Source organism: Theropithecus gelada, chromosome 19, assembly GCF_003255815.1.
Source record: "Theropithecus gelada isolate Dixy chromosome 19, Tgel_1.0, whole genome shotgun sequence".
NCBI classification, from domain to species: Eukaryota; Metazoa; Chordata; class Mammalia; order Primates; family Cercopithecidae; genus Theropithecus; species Theropithecus gelada.
In genome coordinates, this window is record NC_037687.1 from 4,583,755 (window position 1) to 4,603,119 (window position 19,365).

At 56.0% G+C, this 19,365-nt stretch overlaps 1 protein-coding gene across 2 annotated transcripts; it reads left to right on the forward strand.

The window, feature by feature from the left end:
* The first annotated feature begins 2,071 nt into the window (after positions 1–2,071).
* On the forward strand, positions 2,072–15,380 carry TNFAIP8L1 (TNF alpha induced protein 8 like 1). 2 transcript variants are annotated; one of them, XM_025365988.1, is made up of 2 exons: positions 2,072–2,179; positions 14,287–15,380. In XM_025365988.1, the coding sequence occupies exon 2, from the start codon at positions 14,290–14,292 to the stop codon at positions 14,848–14,850; it is 561 nt and encodes a 186-aa protein (XP_025221773.1). In that variant the 5' UTR covers positions 2,072–2,179; positions 14,287–14,289; the 3' UTR covers positions 14,851–15,380. The 2 variants fall into 2 exon arrangements, with proteins under 2 accessions (XP_025221773.1, XP_025221774.1); XM_025365989.1 differs by having other exon boundaries at positions 2,094–2,693.
* The last annotated feature ends 3,985 nt before the right edge of the window (positions 15,381–19,365 follow it).

Below are 19,365 nucleotides of genomic sequence, written 5' to 3' on the forward strand. Positions count from 1 at the left end.
GCCCAGGCTGGAGTGCAGTGGCCGGATCTCAGCTCACTGCAAGCTCCGCCTCCCGGGTTCCCGCCATTCTCCTGCCTCAGCCTCCCAAGTAGCTGGGACTACAGGCGCCCACAACCGCGCCCGGCTAATTTTTTGTATTTTTAGTAGAGACGAGGTTTCACCGTGGTCTCGATCTCCTGACCTTGTGATCCGCCCGCCTCGGCCTCCCAAAGTGCTGGGATTACAGGCGTGAGCCACCGCGCCCGGCCGCTAAATTTTTTTTGTTTTGTATTTTTGTATGTTTTATTTTTATTTATTTATTTATTTATTTTTTGAGGCAGAGTCTCGCTCTGTTGCCCAGGCTGGAGTGCAGTGGCCAGATCTCAGCTCACTGCAACCTCCGCCTCCCGGGTTTACGCCATTCTCCTGCCTCAGCCTCCCGAGTAGCTGGGATTACAGTCATGTGCCACCACACCCGGCTAATTTTTGTATTTTTAGCAGAGACGGGGTTTCATCATGTTGGCCAGGCTGGTCTCAAACTCCTGACCTCAGGTGATCCGCCCACCTCGGCCTCCCAAAGTGCTAGGATTACAGGGGTGAGCCACCGGGCCCGGCCAATGAGACATTTAACTTACTTTTGCCTCCTGAGGCCTGTGCCACGGTCTTCCTGAATCCCGGGTGAAGGTCAGGACACACAACAGGCCCTCAACAATTTGTTGTCTGGCTTCCCGGAGGAAGAAACAGCGAGGCTGCTATGGGCTCCCTAGGCCCCAGCCGCAACCCGGACCCAGAGTTGGGGCTGCAGAGCGGAAATGGAGCCGCAGAGGGCCTGGGAGTAGCTCCAGGGCCTGGTTCCCAGGACTCACAGCTGCATCCTCTCTGGTGGACCCCAGCTGGCGCTGCTGCAGCCGGGAAGCTCCTGTGTGTCCTGCAGGCTCATTCCTATGGAAATTGAGGCTGGATTTGGCGATCCTCTGATGGTGTCTCCAGGCGTCCTCCACCTCACCCCAAAGATTTATCTTAGCCCCACAACCCTGGGTTAGATTCATCCCGTCTAGTGGCACAGAAATCTGTATTTTTTAATTTTTAACTTCTTTTGTTCTTTTTTTGTAGAGACAGGGTCTCCCTATGTTGCCTGGACTGGTTTCAAACTCCTGGGCTCAAGGGATCCTCCTGCGTTGGCCTCCCAAAGTGCTGGGATTCCAGGTGTGAGGCACCACGCCTAGTTGGAACCTGCATTTTTTTTTGAGACGGTCTCGCTCTGTCGCCCAGGCTGGAGTGCAGTGGCGCGATCTCTGCTCACTGTAAGCTCCGCCTCCCGGGTTCACGCCATTCTTCTGCCTCAGCCTCCTGAGTAGCTGGGACTACAGGCGCCGCCACCACGCCCAGCTAATTTATTGTATTTTTAGTAGAGACGGGCTTTCACCGTGTTAGCCGGGATGGTCTTGATCTCCTGACCTCGTGATCTGCCCGCCTCGGCCTCCCGAAGTGCTGGGATTACAGGCGTGAGCCACTGCACCCAATGCATTTTTACATTGCCTCTCAGATCTTTCTGACGCGAAAGGTTCCCCGAGGCCGAACTTTGAGAAACATGCTTCTGCCGAAATTCCTATTACCCAGGTGGGTAAACTGAGCCCCAGAAGGAGGAAGGGGCCCGTGCAGAACCACGTGGTTGCTCTGTTTTGCCTTTTGGCTCTCCGGTCTCTTCCTGTTGGTGCCTCTGTGCCTCCCTCCCCAGGTTCTCCGTCTGTCTCATACTCTTATCTTTTCCCTTTTCTGTGGCCGGCGCCCCGACTACGGCCTCGCCCCCGCATCCGGGCCCCTTCGCGATTCCGGAGGAATCCCCCCGACCCGCCCGACCCCCCCCCCGGCTCCGCCCCCTCCCCCCCCTCCTCCCGTCGCAGTGCCCTGCTCCCATTGGCCTCTTCGTACATTGCCCGCCCTGTCATTGGCTAATCCGAAGCGCTCGGCCCGCCCTCCATGCCTGGCAACTCTCCGGTCCCTTCCTGCGGGCGGGGCGAGTGGAGGGCGTGTCCTGCCGAGGGGCGAGGCAAGTGGAGGGCAGGGCCGCGCTGCCGCCCCGCCCCGGCCCCCGCCCCGCTCCGGCACTGCTCCCACCGCCGCGGCAACGGCCCCAGCCCACGGAGGCGGCTGGACTGACCCCCGACGGTTGGACGCACGGACTCTGCTCCGAGAGCAGGTGAGCGAGAAGTGCCGGGGCGCCCCCTATTTCAGCGCATCCCGGGGGCCACCTGGCCGCCCTGTCTCTCCCGCCCGGTAATGCTTCTGCACCCCGCCGCCTGTCCGTCTGCATTCCTGCCTCAGTTTCCCTCTGTCTCTCTGTCCCTCTTGCTGTATAGGTTAGGGAGAGACAGGTTGAGTCTCAATTGCCCCCCTTGGCGTGGGGCTCTGCTTGGGACCAGCACCCCCACCCCTCCGTGGAATCTAGTGGACTCTGCCCCCTTTAACTGCAGGGCCACAGGTGCTCAGGCCAGATTCCAGAACCCCGAGGGCATTCCAGGAGGTGGGCAGCTGGGCCAGCCATGCGGAGGTGGGCATGACTGTAGCTTCTGGCTAAACCAGGCATCGGTGGCGGGGAGCCAGGCCTAGGCCCGCCCAGGCCCACCCGGACTGGCCCCTAACGAACTCCCAAGTGGCCTGTGGGGCCGTGGCCTCAGTTTTGCCAGCTGTGAACTGGGACCGTCGCTGCCAAGGTAATTGGCAGGTGATCTGAAGGACGTCTGTCGCCTCCTGGACTTTTCTGTGAAGTCGAACTAGGTCCATTTCCTGGGATGGTAAACTAAGGCCTAGAAAGAGGCCAATGCTTCCAATGTTTGGCCAGGGAGGTGGGGACACAGGAAGGACAGAATCTGTTTTCTCTGCATCCTCACATTTTCCAGCACCTTCTCTATGGTGGGGGGAAGGGCTGGGGGAGGAGCAGCTCTAGGTGTAAACAGGCTACCAGAGGTTCTTTCCTGAGCCAGTCCCAGCTCAGCTGGGGCCGGTGAACGCCTCGGGAGGTCCCAGCGGGGTCAGCCCAGTCGTGGCGGAGCTTGGGCAAATCTAGATTTGAACTCTGCCACCCGCATGGTACCTTGAACCAGTTTTTCAATTCTGCTGAGCCTGTTTCCTCATCTGTAAAACAGGAGTGGGTCGTAACTCCCCGAATTACGACTGCTGGGGGATCAGGTGCAGGAATACAGGCCCTGCTTGTAACCCCCCTGACCCTCGCTGTGGCTCTGCCCCAGTAGCACTGGCCTCTTCCTGTTCCTCCAGCACCCCAGGCGAGGTCCTGCCTCAGGGCCTTTGCATAGGCTATGCCCTCTGCCACCACGGCAGGTCCGAGGGCGCCAACTTTGAAACATAACAAGCTCCCTGTATGGGCCGGCCCAGGACCTGCATAGGCAAGGGCTGGGAGGGGCAGAGGAGGGGCCGTTCAGGGACGCTGTACCTATGGAAACGGTGAACAAAGGGCTGTCTCCAGCCACACAAACACCTGGGTGAATTGGGAACTGGCCAGAGGCTGGAGCAGCCTGGGACACAGGTGGCAGGTGAGTGCTTAGACCCCTGGGGGGACTATGGGCTGGAGGGGACTTGAATCCTGCTCTAATCGTGGGGTACCAGGGGGTCCCTAAAGGAAGCGGCTCTGCAGACGGGTGCAGGTCTGAGGCCCCGCCGTGTGCCCCTCCCTCTGTGTGGCCTTGGACCAACTGTCAGGTGCCCCCAGAACCTCAGTTTCCTCATCCCGGTTCCTCCAGGGGTCAGCCCAGGTGGGCGAGGGGTCCTTTGATTGCCTGACAATTCAGTATGGTGGGTTCCGGAGGACTCAGTGTCCCTGTCTGTCCAAAGGGGCCACGAAAGGGTGCCTTGAGGACAAAACTCCAGCCATTGATGGGGAAACACTTCTCCCAGAGAGACGTCAGCGCTAAAAAATGACTCACACTTGCCCAGGTACAGCCTCAGGGGTTACAGACAGGGAGGGGCGCGAGGAGGCAGAGCAAGAGGGAGGAACCGCCGGGTTCCACAGCCTGCCTGCCCCTTCCCAGCATCCCCCGACACCCCTCAGCAGACAACTTCCCTGGAATCACACCCGCCTGAGCTTTGACTCAGGGACCTCTGGCAGAGTTCCTGGGATCTTGTAAATTCCCAGCTTCTAGGCCTCAGTTTCCCCATCTGTCCAATGGGGCTGGTCATCTCCTTTTTCTTGTGGAAAGGGGCTGAGATAACTGGGGGGAGGGAGGGTGCTTTGAGGGGTGGGGGAGATTCAGCAAGACATTGTCAAAGGCCCGAGGAGGGGATTACAGGACACAGTGCTTCTAGAAGCTTCCTAAGGCTTCCATCCTTCCCCTCTGGGGTGAGCTCTGGGAGAGAGGAGACTTGAACCCCAAATGTGCTGTGGACTAGGATGGGGAAAGGATCGCGCTAGGTTAAAGGCTGGGTTCAAATTCTGATTCTGCCACATCACTGCTTTATAAGCTCCTGACCCTCTCTGACTCAGTTTCGCCATAACCAAAACCTTGCAGGTCCATCTAGAGAATTTCCCAGCCTGGGCAACATGGTGAAACCCTGTCTCTACTTAAAACAAAGAAAAAGAAAAAATTAGCCAGGTGTGGTGGCACGGGCCTGTAGTCCCAGCCACTCTGGAGGCTGAGGTGGGAGGATCACCTGAGCCCAGGGAGGTTGAGGCTGCAGTGAGCCGAGATCACACCACTGCGCTCCAGCCTGGGTGACAGGAGTGAGACCCTGTCTTAAAGAAAAAGAAGAGAATTGGCTGGACGCCGTGGCTCACGCCTATAATCCCAGCACTCTGGGAGGCCGAGGCGGGTGGATCACCTGAGGTGAGGAATTCGAGACCAGCCTGGCCAACAGGGCAAAACCCTGTCTCTACTAAAAATACAAAAATGAGCTGGGTGTGGTGGTGGGTGCTTGTAATCCCAGCTACTCAGGAGGCTGAGGCAGGAGAAACGCTTAAACCCGGGAGGCAGAGGTTGCAGTGAGCCAAGATCACACCACTGTACTCCAGCCTGGGTTGACAGAGTGTGAGACTCCGTCTCAAAAAATTAAAAAAATATATACACATAAAATAAATAAAATAGACGGGGGATCTGGGAGGGCCTCCTGAGGAGGGGCCATGTAAACCCAGACCTGGATGACAAGAAAGAAACAGCCATGTAGAGACCTGGGGGAAGAGCAGCTCAGGCAGAGGGCATAGGTTGTGTAAAGGTCCTGGGGCAGGATGCCGCCTGGCATGATGGATGAGCAGCAAGGAGGCCCATGGGGCTGGAGCAGTGAGGAGGAGGAGAGAGGGTAGAGGAGAGGGCAGGGAGGGGACAAGGCATGGTGTGCAGATTCTTATGGTTGCCAGGAACACTTGACTTTGACCCCAAGGGAAGTGGGAGCCATGGAGGGTGGTTGGCAGGGGAAGGATAGAACCTGACTCAGGTACTCACTGGCACCCTTTGGCTGCTACAGGAAGGATAGACCGGGGGCATGGGGATAGATGGTGCCAGGAGACAAGGGGACCAGGCTGTGGGGGAGGTAAGAAGTGGGTTGCGTTAGGCCAGGCATGGTGGCTCATGCCTGTAATCCCAGCACTTTGGGAGGCTGAGGCAGGCTGATCACCTGAGGTCAGGAGTTGGAGACCAGCCTGACCAACATGGTGAAACCCCTTCTCTACTAAAAATACAAAAATTAGCCAGGGATAGTGGTGGGTGCCTGTAATCCCAGCTACTCAGGAGGCTGAGGCAGGAGAATTGCCTGAACCCAGGAGGCGGAGGTTGCGGTGAGCCGAGATCGCGCTGCTGCACCTGGGCAACAGAGTGAGACTCTGTCTCAAAAAAAAAAAAAAAAAAAAAAAAAAAAGAAGAAGAAGAAGAAGAAGTGGGTTGCGTTGGGACACATTTAGGGGCTGGATGCACCTCCTGCCAGGTAATCCTAGGCTTCTCTACAGTGTAAGAACCTATTGCTTGGGCTGAGGCAAGCCTGTCCTCTCCTCTGCAGAGCCATGAGCTGTGGGTACCTGATATTCATGTTTGGCCCTCGAACCCTTTCTCCAGTGGAAATCTGGCCACAGTGGAAAGTGTTCAGGCTCTTCGCCACAACCCAGCAGGCAGCTGGACCCTGCCCATCCGTGCGGTGGTCCTGAGGGTTCTGGGGAACCCAGTTTGAGAACAACTGATGTCACCCCCAACTTGGGCCGACAGATTCCCCTCTTTCTTTTGCCATAACTAAAATGGACACTGGCCAAGTGTGGCGGCTCACGCCTGTAATCCCAGCATTTTGGGAGGCTGAGGCAGGAGGATCGCTTGAGCTCAGGAGTTTGAGACCAGCCTGGCCAACATGGCAAAACCTGTCTCTACTAAAAGTACAAAAATTAGCCAGGTGTGGTGGCAGGTGCCTATAATCCCAGCTATTTGGGAGGCTGAGGCAGGAGAATTGCTTGAACCCGGGAGGTGGAGGTTGCAGTGGGCTGAGATCGTGACATTGCACTCCAACCTGAGCAACAGAGCGAGATTCCGTCTCAAAAAATAAATAAATAAAAATAAAATTGGCTGGTCATGGTGGCTCATGCCTGTAATCCCAGCACTTTGGGAGGCTAAGGTGGGCGGATCACCTGAAGTCAGGAATTCGAGACCAGCCTGACCAACATGGAGAAACCCTGTCTCTACTAAAAATACAAAATTAGCCGGGCGTGGTGGTGCATGCCTGTAATCCCAGCTACTTGGGAGGCTGAGGCAGGAGTTTGAACCCAGGAGGCAGAGGTTGCAGTGAGCTGAGATTGCGCCATTGCACTCCAGCCTGGGCAATAAGAGCGAAACCCCGTCTCAAAAAAACAAAACAAAAATAAAATGAAATGGACACTGGCCAGGTGTGGCAGCTCACACCTGCAATCCCAGCACTTTGGGAGGCCGAGGCAGGAGGATCACTTGAGCCCAGGAGTTCGAGACTAGCCTGGGCAACATAGCAAGACGCCATCTCTACAGAAAAAAAAAAAAAAAAATGAACCAGGCGTGGTGGCACATACCTGTAGTCCCAGCTACTCAGGAGGCTGAGGTGGGAGGATCACTTGAGCCCAGGAGGTCGAGGCTATAGTGAGCTATAATGGTACCACTGCACTCCAGCCTGGGCAAAAGAGTAAAACCTTTTCTTAAAAAAAAAAAAAAAAAAAAGAATAAATAAAAATAAAATGGACACCGGCTTGCAAGGCCTGAGTCATGGATTTTTTTTTGTTTTGTTCTGTTTGAGACAGAGTCTCACTCTGTTTCTCAGGCTGGAGTGAAGTGGAGCTCACTGCAACCTCTGCCCCCCAGAGAATCGCACCCTCCACGTGACACAGCCTCCCGTGTAGCTGAGATTACGGGTGTGTGCCACACACACACACACTCGGCTAATTTTTGTATTTTTAGTAGAGATGGGGTTTTCACCATGTTGGCCAGGCTGGTCTTGAACTCCCGACCTGAGGTGATCCACCCACCTCGCCCCCCAAAGTGCTGGGATTCCAGGCGTGAGCCACCGCGCCCAGCCTGTGAGTCATGGGTCTTAAAGGGCTTGGTGCAGTGGGACCCTGGGAGTTGGTGGGGTGAGGCCTGGGATCACTGGCCTCAGTGGGAAGAGGCCTGAGGCCCCCCTGAGCCCCCGGAGCACAGCCGGGGCTGTGACAAGACAGATGGAGTGGCTGGGCTGGCCCTGCTGAGCAGACCCATCAATTATTGACACTCTCTGTGAGGGGCATGAAGAATTAATGGGACAGGGGTGGGGATGGCAGGGACTTGTCACATAATTGCAGCCAGCTCACCAGAGCCACCTCCTGTGTTTTCAGGAATTTTGCTATCTGGTTGTTAAACACAGCCATTACTTAATGTGGGAGAATATAAACGTATACTTTTTTTTTTTTTTTTTTTCAGACGGAGTCTCGCTCTGTCGCCCAGGCTGGAGTGCAGTGGCCGGATCTCAGCTCACTGCAAGCTCCGCCTCCCGGGTTCACGCCATTCTCCTGCCTCAGCCTCCCGAGTAGCTGGGACTAGACGGGATTTCACCGGGTTAGCCAGGATGGTCTCGATCTCCTGACCTCGTGATCCGCCCGTCTCGGCCTCCCAAAGTGCTGGGATTACAGGCTTGAGCCACCGCGCCCGGCCTATAAACGTATACTTAAGGCTGGGCATGGTGGCTCCCACCTGTAATCCTAGCAATCTGGGAGGCCGAGGCGGGCGGATCACTTGAGGCCAGGAGTTCGAGACCAGCCTGGCCGACATGGCCAAAGCCCATCTCTACTAAAAAAAAAAAAAAACAAAAAACACCAAAAATTAGCAGGCGTGGTGGTGCGCTTCTCTAATCCCAGCTACTCGGGAGGCTGAGGTAGGTAAATCTTTTGAACCCGGGAGGCGAAGGTTGCCGTGAGTCAAGATGGTGCCACTGCACTCCAGCCTGGGCGACAGAGTGAGACTCTGTCTCAAAAAAAAAAAAAAGGGCCGGGCACAGTGGCTCACGCCTGTTTATCCCAGCACTTCGGGAGGCCAAGGCGGGCAGATCACAAGGTCAGGAGATGGAGACCATCCTGTGAATGGTGAAACCCCGTCTCTACTAAAAATACAAAAAATTAGCCGGGCATGGTGGCGGGCGCCTGTAGTCCCAGCTACTCTGGAGGCTGAGGCAGGAGAATGGCGTGAGCCTGGGAGGCGGAGCTTGCAGTGAGCCGAGATCGTGCCACTGCACTGCAGCCTGGGTGACAGAGTGAGACTCCGTCTCCAAAAAAAAAAAAAAGAATATAGGGACCAGGGAAATAATCAAGGGAGCCAGGGAGTTGGTGCCTGGTCACCCATTTTGCAGATGGGAAAGCTATCCCCATGCATGGGATCTGTCGAGGGTCACAGCAGGGAGACCTCAGTGCTGTGGATGGACCTGGACGGGCTGTGGACAGGGCTGAAGCCTCCTGGCTGTTCCTGTAACAAGCGTGACACAGCCCTGCCCCAGAGCCTTTGCACAGGCTGCGCCCTTTGCCTGGAGCATCTTCCCGCAGACCCTGTCATTGCAGGCCCAGCTCCACCGGCCCAGCCCCTCCCTAGAGAGGCTCTCCTGGTTACCCTGACCTTCATCCCCCGCCCCCGTGGCCCATCTGTCTCTCCCTCAAATTAACTTGTTGGTTTCTATTTATTGGTTACTGGCACCTCCTCCTTCCAGCAGGGGAACACAGTGTTTTGTTTTTTTTTTGAGACGGAGTCTCACTCTTGTCACCCAGGCTGGAGTGCAGTGGCGCAGTCTCGACTCTCTTACACCTCCGCCTCCCAGGTTCACGCCATTCTCCTGCCTCAGCCTCCCGAGTAGCTGGGACTACAGGCGCCCGCCACCACGCCCGGCTAATTTTTTGTATTTTTAGTAGAGATGGGGTTTCACTGTGTTCTCCAGGATGGTCTCGATCTCCTGACCTTGTGATCCGTCCGCCTCAGCCTCCCAAAGTGCTGGGATTACAGGCATGAGCCACCGCGCCCAGACTAATTTTAGTACTTTTAGTAGAGACAGGGTTTCACCATGTTGGCCAGGCTAGTCTCGAATTCCTGACCTCAGGTGATTCACCCGCCTCAGCCTCCCAAAGTGCTCGGATTACAGGTGTGACCCACCGCATCCGGCCAACGGTATTTCTTAGAGGGCCAATTTAGACATTTGGAAGCTTTTTTTTTTTTTTTGGGACGGAGTCTCACTCTGTCACCCAGGCTGGAGGGCAGTCGCGCTGCTGTATCCCCAGTGACTTTGTGGTCTCTTCTGCAAAACAGGCCACCTGGCCAGTACCAGGTGAGAATGACAAATAGGCACATGTCACTGGTTCAGGACATTGGGGTTTGGCCACGAGCTTCTGCCCCAGGACAGTTGGCGCTCCATAAATGCTTGTCAAGCCACTGAATGGGTGTTAACACCCGAATCCCAGAAGCTGTAGCGGGCTGTGTGTGCTTGTGATGACGGGGTGCCCTGGCATTTGGAGGGTGATGCCCCTAGGCCCCAGGCAGTCCCTGGGAAGGCCCCTGCCCTGTAAGGGCTGATGAGGCCGCTACACCGCCTCCTGCAGGAAGGAAGACCCAGGTTTATTTTGGTCCTCGGCTGTTCCCCTGGGAGAGCAGTCATCCTCCTGTCTGGCTGCCTGGATGGGAGCGTTTCTGGCAGAACAATGGGTCAGGGAGGAGGAAGGGGAAGGCCAGGCAGCTGGGCCGCGCCAGGTGTCAGCAGGACCGGGGCTGCCCCGATGGTCTTCGGAGTGTGGGGTCAGGAAGGGAGGCTACAGCTGCTTACCCCCGTCCCTCTTCCTGTTAGCCTTGTAGGGGGTGGGGGTTGCTCTTGGGAGCCCAGGCCCTTCCTGAAGCTGTAAACAGGCCTGACTCCCCTCCAGAATCAACTTCTCCAGCCTCACGACTCGTAGATGGGAAAGTCAAGGCCCAGAGAGGGGCACAGCCCTGCCTGGGGTCACGCAGCTCCTGAGATGGGCAGAAAGATGTGGGCTCCAGGGCCGATGGGGTCCAGGGACCTCATCCCCAGATGCAGAGAAAGGCCTTTTCCTCTTTGAGTCCCCTCGGTTTGTTCATCTATGAATTGGGGAGACGGGACCCAGGGGTTCGGGAATTTGCTCTTGAAATCTGCAGACACTTTTTTTTTTTTTTTTTTGCGATACAGTTTCGCTCTCATTGCCCAGGCTTGGAGTCCAGTGGAATGATTTCAGCTGACTGAAACCTATGCCTCCTGGGTTCAAGCGATTCTTCAGTCTCAGTCCCTCAAGTAGCTGGGACTACAGGAGCCCACCACACCATGCCCGGCTAATTTTTGTAGTTTTAGTAGAGATGAGGTTTCACCATGTTGCCCAGGCTGGTCTCAAACTCCTGACCTCAAGTGATCCACCTGCCTCGGCCTCTCAAAGTGCTGGGATTACAGGCGTGAGCCACCGTGCCCAGCCATGTGTGGCTTTTTTTTTTTTTTTTTTTGAGATGGAGTCTCGCTCTGTCGCCCAGGCTTGAGTGCAGTGGTGCAGTCTCGGCTCACTGCAACCTCCGCCTCCCGGGTTCAAAGCAATTCTCCTGCCTCAGCCTCCCAAGTAGCTGGGACTATTAGCCACCACGCCCGGCTAATTTTTTGTTTTTAGTAGAGATCGGGTTTCACTGTGTTAGCTAGGATGTTCTGGATCTCCTGACCTCGTGATCTGCCCGCCTCGGCCTCCGAAAGTGCTGGGATTACAGGCGTGAGCCACCGTGCCCGGCCAGCTTTTTTTTTTTTTTTCGCACAGGGAATCTCACTGAGATAGAACTAGGTTTGCAAATTCACACAGCTAAGAGGCACGGAAGGGCAGAATTCCAGGCACTGGTTGCAGCCTCTTCAGAGGAAGCTCACAGCTTAGTGGAGATTGGGGGTTTGGTCACAAGCTTCTGCCCCAGGACAGAGTTAATTCTGATCTTCCCCATATTTCAGATGGGGAAACTGAGACCCGTTAAGTTGCTTGCTGCAGAGGCCAGAGCTGGGAGCAGGCCCTAAATATCAGGGTTGCCCTCTAAGACTCAGGGCCAGTTGAGGGTGTTAGATGGGGAAGGCAGAGGGAGTTGGGGTTCAAGGGCGTTGGGAGCCAGTGGTCACTGTATTGCCGTGCGGCCTTGGGGAAGTGGCTCAGCCTCTCTGAGCCTTTGTGGTCTCTTCTGCAAAACAAGCAACCTGCCTAGTACACGGTGGGGGTGATGAAGTGGGCATATGTCATTGACTCAGGGCCTGCCACGTGGTGCTGAGTCAACAGCACCCCTTTTCTGGCCCAGGCCTGCGCAGAGCCAGGGTCTGGTGACTGAGGTCGGAGGGCAGGGGCGGCCCATCCAGTAATTCCCGTGCCTGCCCTGACCTCAGAGGGCGGCCGAGGGTTTGGAACTTCTCCCGGAGTCTGAACTCACACAAAGACCAGCTTTGTGGGGGCTCCTGGGGTAGGTGGGTACCCACATGGCATTCCGAGACTGGCAGCCTGGCACTGGGGTGGGAGTGGAGGCTGAGCAGGGCCTGGGGCAGTGAGGGAGACCGGGGGTGGGTCTCAGCCCCTCCCCCCTCCCCCAGTTCTTTCACACTCCCCTCTTCATTCAGCAGATGTTTCTGGAGTCTTCAGGGATGCTGTGGATAAGGAATCGGGCCCATGACCTCCCCTGCAGCCTGGGGTGAGGCAGACCAATGGGGGTGCAGAGCCGGGGAGCAGAAGAGCAGTGGGGATGCCTGGGACACCTACATCTCAGAGGAGGCAGAGACTTGGGGGCCAAAGTGATGGGGACGTATAGGAGTTTACCAGGGAAGAGGCAGGTGCTTCGGGACCAGGGCTTTGGGGATGTATAGGAAGGAGTTCACCTGGGAAGAGGCAGGGGCTTAGGGGCCAGGGCTTTGGGGGATGTATAGGAGTTCACCAGGGAGGAGACAGGGTCTTAGGGTATTGGGGTCCACAGGGAAGAGTCAGGGCTCCAAGTGAGGTGCGGGGCTTGGTCCTGGGAGCTTCGGGGAGCTGTCAGCTGGTTCTCAGCAGGTAGGGGCTATGCCCCACTCTGAGATTTAGGAAGAATTCCGGAGCTGCAGGAAGGAGGTGGGTGGAGGGGGAAGCTCCAGGGCCGGGGAAATTGGGCAGGCTACAGGGCAGAGTGGACAGAGAAAAGGAGCAGACAGGGACAGGGGGGTGGCTCTGCTGGCTCTTGTACCTCAAGAGCTGGCCAGCCTCTCACTTTGGCCACCTCCCCTGTCCCAGCCTGGACGGGGGCTGTCCAAGTCAGTGTTTCCCTGTTGGAGGAATCATCAGAGCCATGCCTTCCCAGAAACCCCACAAATGTCTGCCTGTGAACACATCACCCCCTGGCTCACTTGGAGTCGAAGGCCTTAGGCATGCCTGTGATAAACCCTGTGGAGGCTGGGCGCGGTGGCTCCCGCCTGTAATCTCAGCACTTTGGGAGGCCGAGGCGGGCGGATCACGAGGTCAGGAGACTGAGACCATCCTGGCTAACACAGTGAAACCCTGTCTCCACTAAAAATACAAAAAATTAGCCGGGCATGGTGGTGCATGCCTGTAGTCCCAGCTACTAAGGAGGCTGAGGCAAGAGAATGGCGTGAGCCCGGGAGGCGGAGCTTGCAATGAGCTGAGATCGCACCACTGCACTCCAGCCTGGGCGACAGAGCGAGACTCCGTCTCAAAAATAAATAAAAATAAACCCTGTGGGGGCAGTGGGGCTGAAGGCACTGCCATAGTAACGGGGCTCCTCCACCCTGAGCAGCCTGGAGTCTGTGGCTTATTTGGAACCCCATCTCACGGAGCTGTGGGGTGAGGGTGGGGAGCGTTGAGCTGGACCTAGGGGTATGGAACGGAACCCCCTGTAATGATCACCTTGAGCCTCTTCTCAGCTCATAGCAAGGATATGGTAGGTTTGAGGGCTGGTGTCAGGCCCTACAGATAGTGGGTTTCAGAAGGGCCTTCTCTGTTTGTTTGTAATAATAATCAAATAATAATAAATAAAAAATAAAATTTTTGATTTTGTTTTGTAGAGATAGGGTCTTGCTATGTTGCCCAGCCTGGTCTCAAACTCCTGGCCTCAATTCACCTGCCTCAACCTCCCAAAGCACTGGGACCACAGGCTTGAATTACAGGCTGCAGTGCGGTGGCATGGACTCAGCTCACTGCAACCTCCGCCTCCGGGGTTCAAGAGATTCTCCTGCCTCAGCCTCCCAAGTAGCTGGGATTATGGGCGCCCACCACCAAGCCTGGCTAATTTTTGTATTTTTAGTAGAGACAGGGTTTCACCATGCTGGCCAGGCTGGTCTCGAACTCCTGACCTCAGGCGATCCGCTGGCCTCGGCCTCCCAAATTTTCACGATTACAGGCGTGAGCCACTGCATCCAGCATGACACTTTTTTTTTTTTTTTTTTTTTTTGGAGACGGAGTCTCGCTCTGTCCCCCAGGCTGGAGTGCAGTGGCCGGATCTCAGCTCACTGCAAGCTCTGCCTCCCGGGTCTACGCCATTCTCCTGCCTCAGCCTCCCGAGTAGCTGGGACTACAGGCACCCGCCCCCTCGCCCGGCTAGTTTTTTGTATTTTTTAGTAGAGACGGGGTTTCACTGTGTTAGCCAGGATGGTCTCGATCTCCTGACCTCGTGATCCGCCCGTCTCGGCCTCCCAAAGTGCTGGGATTACAGGCTTGAGCCACCGCGCCCGGCCCAGCATGACACTTTTTAAAGAAACATTCTGTCAGGCCCTCTGGGGTCTGTGGTGGTGTCACCTCTTCTGTGAGTGCCCCAGCGTGCGAAACTGATGGCTGGTCCCTGTCCCCCGCAGGCCATGGACACCTTCAGCACCAAGAGTCTGGCTCTGCAGGCGCAGAAGAAGCTCCTGAGTAAGATGGCATCTAAGGCAGTGGTGGCCGTGCTGGTGGATGACACCAGCAGCGAGGTGCTGGACGAGCTGTACCGCGCCACCAGGGAGTTCACGCGCAGCCGCAAGGAGGCCCAGAAGATGCTCAAGAACCTGGTGAAGGTGGCCCTGAAGCTGGGGCTGCTGCTGCGCGGGGACCAGCTGGGCGGGGAGGAGCTGGCGCTGCTGCGGCGCTTCCGCCACCGGGCGCGCTGCCTGGCCATGACGGCCGTCAGCTTCCAGCAGGTGGACTTCACCTTCGACCGGCGCGTGCTGGCCGCCGGGCTGCTCGAGTGCCGCGACCTGCTGCACCAGGCCGTGGGCCCCCACCTGACCGCCAAGTCCCACGGCCGCATCAACCACGTGTTCGGCCACCTGGCCGACTGCGACTTCCTGGCCGCGCTCTACGGCCCCGCCGAGCCCTACCGCTCCCACCTGCGCAGGATCTGCGAGGGCCTGGGCCGGATGCTGGACGAGGGCAGCCTCTGAGCCCCGGGGCCGCCCGACCGCGCCCCTCGCGCCTTCTGGGGCTCTTCTGCTGGGCGCGGTGGGCTTTGTGGGTTTTTTCCACCTCTTTTCTCCCAATCGGACTCCGGTCGAACTCCCCCAGACACGTGGGTGACCTGGCCCCTTTGAGAGGACGCTGAGCCATCTGTAGCAGCTGTTTCAGACACGGATGTCACCTCTTCTCCTGGCCCCCGCCCAATGGGGAGAGGAATTTGGGGCCCTTCTCTGGGGACCACCTTCCACCCTTGTTTGTACTTCCTGGGCCATGAGGACCCCGGGTCGCTTGATGTAAAAGTCAAAAGCTGCTGCTTCCCACTTGGTGACGTCACCTGGGATTTTTATCCCCGCACACAAGGACTAGGGGTTCACATGGTGAACTGGGGGAAGGGGAGTGTTAGGGGGCAAATCGCAGCACCCCCCCCCCCGCCCCATCCATAAATTCATGTCCTAACCCCCAGAACCAGAAGATGATCTGATTTGGAAATAGGATCATTACAAATGGGATTAGTTCAGAGGATGTCATCTTGGAGTAGGGTGGGCCTCAATTCAAGGACTGGAGTCCTTAAAAAAAGTGGGCTCGGGGCAGGGCTCCGTGACTCACGCCTATAATCCCAGTACTTTGGGAGGCCGAGGTGGCGGATCATGAGGTCAGGAGATCAAGACCATCCTGGCTAACACGGTGAAACCCCGTCTCTACTAAAAATACAAAAAATTAGCCAGGTGTAGTGGTGGGTGCCTGCAGTTCCAGCTACTCGGGAGGCTGAGGCAGGAATATTGCTTGAACCAGGAGGTGGCGCTTGTAGTGAGCCAAGATCGTGCCACTGCATTCCAGCCTGGGTGATAGGGAAAGACTCCATCTCAAAAAAAAAAAAAAAAAACAAAAGGCGGGGGAATTGGGGCCAGGTGCAATGGCTCACTCTTGTAATCTCAGCACTTTGGGAGGCTGAGGCAGGAGGATTGCTTGAGCTCAGGAGTTCAAGACCAGCCTGGGCAAGATGCTGAGACTCCCGTATCTACAAAAAAAAAAAAAAAAAAAAAGGCCGGGTGCAGTGGCTCACACCTGTAATCCCAGCACTTTGGGAGGCTGAGGCAGGCGGATCACGAGGTCAGGAGATCAAAACCACCCTGGCTAACACGGTGAAACCCCGTCTCTACTAAAAATACAAAAAATTAGCCGGGCGTGGTGGCAGGCGCCTGTAGTCCCAGCCACTCGGGAGGCTGAGGCAGGAGAATGGCGTGAACCCAGGAGGCGGAGCTTGCAGTGAGCCAAGATTGCGCCACTGCACTCCAGTCTGGGTGACAGAGTGAGACTCCGTCCCCCCTCCCAAAAAAAAAAAAAATAAAATAAAATAAAATAAAATTATTGTGGTGGGCCGAGGGTGGTGGCTCCCAGCACTTTGGGAGGCTGAGGCGGGCAGATCACAAGGTCAAGAGATTGAGACCATCCTGGCCAACATGGTGAAACCGTCTCTACTAGAAATACAAAAATTAGCCAGGCATGGTGGTGGGCGCCTGTGGTCCCAGCTACTGGGGAGGCTGAGGCAGGAGAATCGCTTGAACCTGGAAGGCAGAGGTTGCAGTGAGCCAAGATTGCACCACTGCACTCCAGCTTGGTGAAAAAGTGAGATTAGTCTCAAAAAAAAAAAAAAAAAATTATTGTGGTGGTGAGCATCTATAGTCCCAGCTACTTGAGAGACTAAGGAAGGATGATCACTTGAGCCCAGGAATTAGAGGCCGCAGTGACCAATGATCATGCCACTGCACTCCAGCTTGAGTGAGGGTGGGTCCCTGTCTTCAAAAAAAAAAAAGGATTTGGACACAGACATGCATGCAAGGAAGGCCAAGGATGCCAGCCACCACCAGGAGCTGGGAGAGGCCCGGGGCAGATTCCCCTCAGCCTTGGAGGGACCTAGCCCTGGCCACACCTTCATCTCAGACTTGTGGTCCAGAGAACTGAATGAGAACAAATGTGCCTGAAGCCCGTCAGTCCATAGGACTTGGTCCTGGAAGCCCCCACTCAAGAAGGCTCCAGTGAACGCTGGCACGTTCAGCCAGGATGCCTCCATGACACTGGAGACCTCTGCCCTGGGTCGGGAGGAGAACAGCTCCAATCCAGGGACTGTCACGTGGGAGGGGACGGAGCGTGCCCCCCCACCCAGGGGTAGGGGAAACCACCTGAGATGTATGCACATTTTATTTATTGTTTTGAGACAAGGTCTCGCTGTGTCGCCCAGGCTGGAGTGCAGTGGTGCAATCTCGGCTCACTGCAGCCTCGTCCTCCCAGGCTCAAGTGATCCTCGGCTGGGACTACAGGCGTGCACCACCACACCTGGCTAATCTTTGTATTTTTTATAGACACAAGGTCTCACCATGTTGCCAGGATGGTCTCAAACTCCTGGGCTCAAGCGATCTACCTCCCTCAGCCTCACAAAGTGTGCACGTTTGTAATATCGTGATTTCATGTTTGGAGAATCAGCAACCAACCAGCCAACCATGTTGCTTTTATAAGACAGACCCAAGAAAGCAAAGCTCGGCCGTCATCTTGGCTCTGGTACTACCCAGAGATGCCACGATTATTAGCTCGGGGCGTGGAGGCGTGCTGTGGCGGAGCCTATTTGCCATTTTTGTTTGTCAGCAGGGGGCATGGGTTCTCAAAGGTTGCAAAATGGTGCTGCAGGTCAGGAAGGTTATTTTGGGTGCCTGCGGGGGAGGGGAAACGAGGTCCCATGACTGTTTTGCAGAACCTCGTCTGTAGAGGGCAGAGGTTGCCGCAGGGGCCTGTGGGCCTTACTTGGTGAGAAGGTAGGTCTAGCCAGCTCCATCCAGTATTGGAGACACTTGAAACGTGCCAGCATTTAAAAACCAAGATCACACACACCCGTCCAGATTTGGAGTTTCTCTTGCAAACTCGCCAGTCGGGGCCATCCGAGCCTGCACTGACCCCTGGTGAAGCTGTGTACGGGCTGCCCCTCTCCCTTTTGCCACAGTCCTCTCCACTCCCTTTCGCCTCTCCCTGGCCTGCCGCACTCACTGATAGGAAATCCTGACCCCAGACTCGGAGCACGTTTCCTGTGGTTTGGTTTTTGCTTCCGTGAAAAAGCCAAAGGTCTTGGCCAGAGAGCCAGCTGTTCCTACCTCTACCCCACGCTTCCAAGGCAACCTTTTCCGCTTATCTTAGGCCGAGAGACAGACCTTCAAGAACTTACGTGGATTCTGATTCTCTCACGAAGCCCCCATGGAACCCTGTGCTGTTGAGACATCAATGTGCAAAACTCTACGTGTCCCTGCTGGGCTGTCCAGCCAGTCTGGACTCTTGTAAATTTGAGATTTAATTAAACGAAACAAACCAAATAGAACTACGGAACAAATTTTTTTTTTTTTTTTGAGATGGAGTCTCGTTCTGTTGCCCAGGCTGGAGTGCAGTGGCACAATCTCGGCTCACTGCAAGCTCCGCCTCCCGGGTTCATGCCATTTTCCTGCCTCAGCCTCCCAAGCAGCTGGGACTACGGGTGCCCGCCACCACACCTGGCTAATTTTTTTGTATTTTTAGTAGAAACAAGATTTCACCGTGTTAGCCAGGATGGTCTCGATCTCCTGACCTCGTGATCCACCCGCCTCGGCCTCCCAAAGTGCTGGCATTACAGGTGTGAAGTGAGCCACTGCGCCCGGCTGGAACAATTTAAATAAAAGCACACACCAGCCTGGGCACAGTGGCTCATACCAGTAAACCTAGGGCTTTGAGAGGCCGAGGCAGGAGAATCACTTGAGCCAAGGAGTTCGAGACCAGCCTGGGCAACATAACAAGACCCTATCTCTAAAAAAAATATAAGACTGAGTGTGGTGGCTCATGCCTGTAATCCCAGCACTTTGGGAGGCTGAGGCAGGTGGATCACCTGAGGTCAGGAGTTCAAGACCAGCCTGGCCAACATGGTGAAACCCCGTCTCTACTAAAAAGTACAAAAATTAGCCAGGCATGGTGGCAGGTGCCTGTAATCCCACCTACTTGGGAGGCTGAAGCAGGAGAATCACTTGAACGTGGGAGGCGGAGGTTGCAATGAGCTGAGATCGTGCCATTGCATTCCAGCCTGGGCAACAGAGTGAGACTTGGTCTCAGAAACAGAATTAAAAAAATGAAAATTATAGCCAGTCAGGGTGGCATGCACCTGTGGTCCCAGCTATCTGGGAGGATGGCTTAGACCCAGGAGGTTGAGGCTGCAGCGAGCCGAGATCACACCACCGCACTCCAGCCTGGGTGATGGAGCAAGATTCCGTCTCAAAAACAAACAAAACAAAAAAGCACACACATGCACATGTGGGCTCAGAGGGGAAGCTCCTGTGTATCCTGAGATTGCCTGACATGTGCTGGTGCATCAGGCCGCCCAGGCATCATCTTTGATGCCTGGAACCACGGATCCGGAAGCTGTGGGTGATTCCCAGCGGACCATGGCAGAGTCCCCCACCCTGGCCCGGGGTATGGGCGGTGGGCACCATTTCCCA